This window comes from Peromyscus leucopus, chromosome 3 (assembly GCF_004664715.2).
Source record: "Peromyscus leucopus breed LL Stock chromosome 3, UCI_PerLeu_2.1, whole genome shotgun sequence".
Taxonomy (NCBI): domain Eukaryota; kingdom Metazoa; phylum Chordata; class Mammalia; order Rodentia; family Cricetidae; genus Peromyscus; species Peromyscus leucopus.
The window spans coordinates 19,214,134-19,218,430 of record NC_051065.1 but is presented as its reverse complement, the minus strand read 5'-3'; the positions used below and the strand labels follow the sequence as shown (position 1 = coordinate 19,218,430).

General features: G+C 56.2%; 1 protein-coding gene across 1 annotated transcript; it reads right to left on the bottom strand.

The window, feature by feature from the left end:
• Positions 1–4,297, bottom strand: Dlx5 (distal-less homeobox 5). The gene is made up of 3 exons (XM_028869874.2): positions 3,744–4,297; positions 1,752–1,936; positions 1–702 (listed from the first exon to the last, which is right to left on the bottom strand). Exons 1-3 carry the CDS (start codon positions 4,096–4,098, stop codon positions 373–375), a joined length of 870 nt encoding a protein of 289 aa, XP_028725707.1. The 5' UTR covers positions 4,099–4,297; the 3' UTR covers positions 1–372.

Sequence of the window (4,297 nt, the reverse complement as noted above, 5' to 3'; positions counted from 1 at the left end):
TTTTCATGGTCGAAATAATTTTATTTATCCAGAATATACAGTTTAATTCCTCTATCTACACTTATTTACACGGTTAAAATAACATTGAAAAACGTCTTTTGAAAAGTTGAGGTCATAGATTTCAAGGCACCATTGATAGTGTCCACAGTTGCGCACAAAAAAAAAAAAGGTTATTTTTTTCGTAAAAAAAGGGGAGGGGGTCTTTTGAAATGCAATAACTTACATGCAAAAAAAAAGCTTTACATATGAACTTTTTTGTTGTTGTTTCCATTTTCCAAACATCCCCGTATGAATTCCTTTCTTTCTGATTTCTAAAACAGCAAAACACTGTAGTCCCAAAACTGAGCAAGAAAGACAGAACAAGCAGCCCGTCTAATAGAGCGTCCCGGAGGCCAGGGCCAGCGGGTGCTGCAAGGAGCCTGGCGGCGGCAGGTGGGAATTGATTGAGCTGGCTGCGCTTGGGTACCAGGAAGCCGAGTTCTCCAAGTAGCTGGACGCGGGGGACTGGTTGGAGGTCGGAGGGTGGGCATGAGGGTGGTGGCTGAGAGAGCGGGATGAGCCCTGGGGCTCCCACACCGCTGGTGACTGTGGCGAGTTACACGCCATAGGGTCGCTGGAGCTGGGACTGTGCTCCGGGGGCATCTCCCCGTTTTTCATGATCTTCTTGATCTTGGATCTTTTGTTCTGAAACCAGATTTTCACCTGGGTGGGGGAACAAAGGCACATGTTACCGGGACACTCAGAGGTTGCCCGCGCCTTTCCCTGGGCGGAGTGAAGGCTCTTCTGGCCCCTAGACTACCCAGTCCCGGTATCTCCCAGCAGCTGTCCACCTACGGCCACGATATGCAGCCTCACTCGATGCAAGGAGTGGGGCCCACAGAGGGAGCCCTGGCCCGCTCAGGCAGCACCCGGCTTCAGCTAGGGTGAGACCCCAAGGCTTTGTCTTTTATTATCTCTGGACCTGAGCGCTCGCGTGGGCCTGTGCACCAGTGCACCGGCTAAGAGTACTCAAAGGGTAGAGCCCCAGGGGGTGGGGGGTTGGAGCGTAGAAGGGGCGTGGGCCAGACTGAAGGCTCAATATGCCAAGGGAAAGGAGCGATTTCCCAGTCTCCTGCCGGACTCCCTTCACTCCCCTCGGCACTGGGAAGCCAGACTCTGCCTGAAGCTCTGGGCGGCGACTTGAACATTCTTTATTCTAGGCCCCAGCCAGTTGGAGTGGGAGGGAAAAGAAGGGGACAATCCAGGAGGGTCTCCTCGTACAACAGCACCCCCCCCCCGCGCGACCCTCAGGCTGCTGCGGCTTCCAGCTGCCCCAGGGATAGGACACGATCCGGATACGACGATCCAGGCCTTTGCACGGCCGGAGCCCACAGCCAGGCCACTGTGCCTGGAAGCTTCTCATTGTGAAGAGACCCAGACATTTCTTCAGAACGCGCGAGAGATTCCCCGCCCCCACAAATACCCCTACCCTTGTTTTCCACTCTGGAACGTTGGTCCCCAGCCCTCGGTGGCTAAAAGAGGGGGGGGGCAAGTCGGGACAAACGACGAATCCCGCGCCCACCGCCACGTGTCGTTAACAGGCCTGGCTCGTGGAGGGAAGGATGCAAGGGCTAGTGTCTGTCTATCGGTGTCTGTCTGTCTGTGTCTGCAGAGTTCTAGGGCATCGGCTCCAGCCAGTCGGGACCGAACCACGCGGCCCAGCCCGGCTTGCAGGCCAGGCGGGGCCGGTACCCGGCGGCGGCCGGATTTACCTGTGTTTGCGTCAGTCCCAAAGAGGCAGCCAACTCGGCGCGTTCTGGCAGGGCGAGGTACTGAGTCTTCTGAAACCTTCTCTGTAACGCGGCCAGCTGAAAGCTGGAATAAATAGTCCTGGGTTTACGAACTTTCTTTGGTTTACCGTTCACCATCCTCACCTCTGGCTCCGCCACTTCTTTCTCTAAACAATCAAAACAGACTCGGTTAGAGCTTCTGGGCAGACAACGGCTCTTTTGCATCTTTTGCATCGGTCCTCCAATCACTGAGGTTTTGCTTGTTTTGAAGTATGCAGTCTTCTCTCTCTTTCCCAATATCACCACCTTGACTTTTCAAACCTCAGTGAAACCGGTCCCTTCCCCAAATCATACATTAGAAGAGTCGGCCAGTACCCGATTAATGGCTCCTGCGTGCCGTGGAGCACCTCGTACACAGTCAGCTGCTCCTTCGTTTTAGGGATGCTTACTTCTCTCAGACATCCCCACCCCACCCTATGCCCCGCATTCACCCTGGGCTCCCCGGCGTTTCTGGGACGTGAATACCCACTCCATTCCCAGGGCGTCAAGTGAGGAGGCCCTGGGCCGTGACCCCGCTTCTGTCGGCGTCTGTTCGGGCGCCCGCAGAGGCTAGACGCTTGGGCAGGGAAGACGCTAGCCAAGGTCTCCAAAGTTCAAAGACCAACAAGCAAACTATGTTTCTTCACTACAGCGGCAAGCGGTCGGTCGGGGCCGCGGCAGACAGAGAGCCGATTATGCAGCCCCCATAATCTCACTGCAGATCTGCGAGGCACGGATGTGTCTGGTTTCTTTTACAAATAGACTTAATATGTTCTTGGCCAAAAAAAAAAAAAAAAATCTTCCCCTTATGCACGAAGCGACAGGAACAGACTCGAAGTTCAATCAGAGATACATAGAAAAGGAATCTGTCGGGAAGATATTTTCGTAGTAAAGGGGAGAGAGCCGGGAAGAATTCTCACTGTTATAAATGTACACCGCTGGAGGGGGGCGTCTCTGAACCAGTGTTTTGCAAACATGCCTCTCGGCCACATGGCCCCTTCCCCCCCAAAGTTCTCGGAGCTGAAAGGAGTGGGAGAGCCTGTGTGTGTGAAGCGGCTGCCAGAGGAAGGGTGGAGGATGAGGGCTGTGGTCTCCACTCTGCTGGAGTAGGGGATGCTAATATTAGCAGGCTTATTAATGTGTTGGTGAGGAGAGATCAAAATCGACCAGTCAAGCTTCTCCTCCGAGACTTCACGCCTCTCATTTACCGCCCAAGCTCACTACCCCCACTGTAACTCTGAGCAAGTTTCAAGGTGGACGGAAAAAAGGAGGCGGTGAGGAAGGAGGAGGCAGACAAATTCTAGGCACCTAAAGAGAGAGTGAGGGGGGGAAAAATCCCTCTAACAACGTGACCTCTCAGCAACCCTCCGCTATTTTAAATGGCTTTTTTGTGTTTGGAAATACCTTGGATAAACCGCAAAATTCCCTGCTCACTCTTCTCTGTCAGGCTGCAGCCCTCCGGCCCTCAGGCCACCCGGTGAGCTGCAGGCACCCGCACTGCGAGGCCTCGGGGCGCTTCTCAGGCTAATCCACACTAGATCTCACCAACTCAGCAAGCTCACCCAGAATTCCAACTAACTTTCCTTTTATTACGCAAACACGACTGGGGCTGCTTGATCCCCCCCACACACACACACACACTCCAACCCCCCTCAGCCTCTTCCCAGCCTAGCAGGCTTTCAGGCTAGGCAAGTTAGGAATCCAGCTAAGGAGGGACCCCCCGAGGGGCGCCGGAGGGAAAACACCCGACTAAACCTCCCCGAGGTTCCTCCACCGAAACCCCCGAATTGCCTGGTGAAATGCTCTCCGGTTTGCAGTTCCGGGCCCCCACTCCCTTCTAGTGCTGTGGACAGCGTGGCCCTCATCTACCACCCCACCTCACGCCCGCCGGGTGACGATGCCCTGGGTACCTGCCTCCCGCCTCCGCGTGCCTACCTGGCTGGCTGGTGGCACTCGGGACGCGGTTGTAGGCGCCACCGTACTGGTGGTAGGGGCTGGCGTAGCTGTAGTCGGCGTAAGCCTTGGCCGGGTAGCCGGCTGCGGAGCCGTTCACGCCGTGGTACTGGTACTGGTAAGGGTTGAGCGCTTTGCCGTAGGAAGCAGAGGTAGGAGAGCAGTAGCCGTGCGGGGCGGCCCCCGCGGGACTGTAGTAGTCAGAATCGGTGGCCGACGACTCGGGCAAAGTTGGCGATTCCTGAGACGGATGGTGCATGGCGGCAGACGTCGGGAACGGAGCTTGGAAGTCGCCGGATCGGATGCTGGGGACTCTTCTGTCAAACACTCCTGTCATAGCTCCCGAGCGGTGGCTGTCCTGCTGCTGCGGCGGCCGCTGCTGCCTGAATTGGCTGTGGAGCTGCTCTGGTCTAAGCAGACATGGCTGTGGGAGCGAGGGAGGAGGAGGAGGAAGAGGAGGAGGCGGCGGCGGCGGGGAGGAGGAGGCTGGGAGTCGTGGAGGCTCTGTCTCCCGCAGGCTGACTGCTGGCTGAGGC

Bases quoted from the DNA above. Each gene is read 5' to 3' on its own strand.
- Dlx5 (XM_028869874.2), bottom strand. From the start codon at position 4,098: ATGACAGGAGTGTTTGACAGAAGAGTCCCCAGCATCCGATCCGGCGAC. The intron at 1,937-3,743 runs GTAGGCACGCGG...TTGATTGTTTAG, and splicing joins GAGTGCCACCAGCCAGCCAG to AGAAAGAAGTGGCGGAGCCA. The intron at 703-1,751 runs GTAAATCCGGCC...TCCCCCACCCAG, and splicing joins TGGGACTGACGCAAACACAG to GTGAAAATCTGGTTTCAGAA.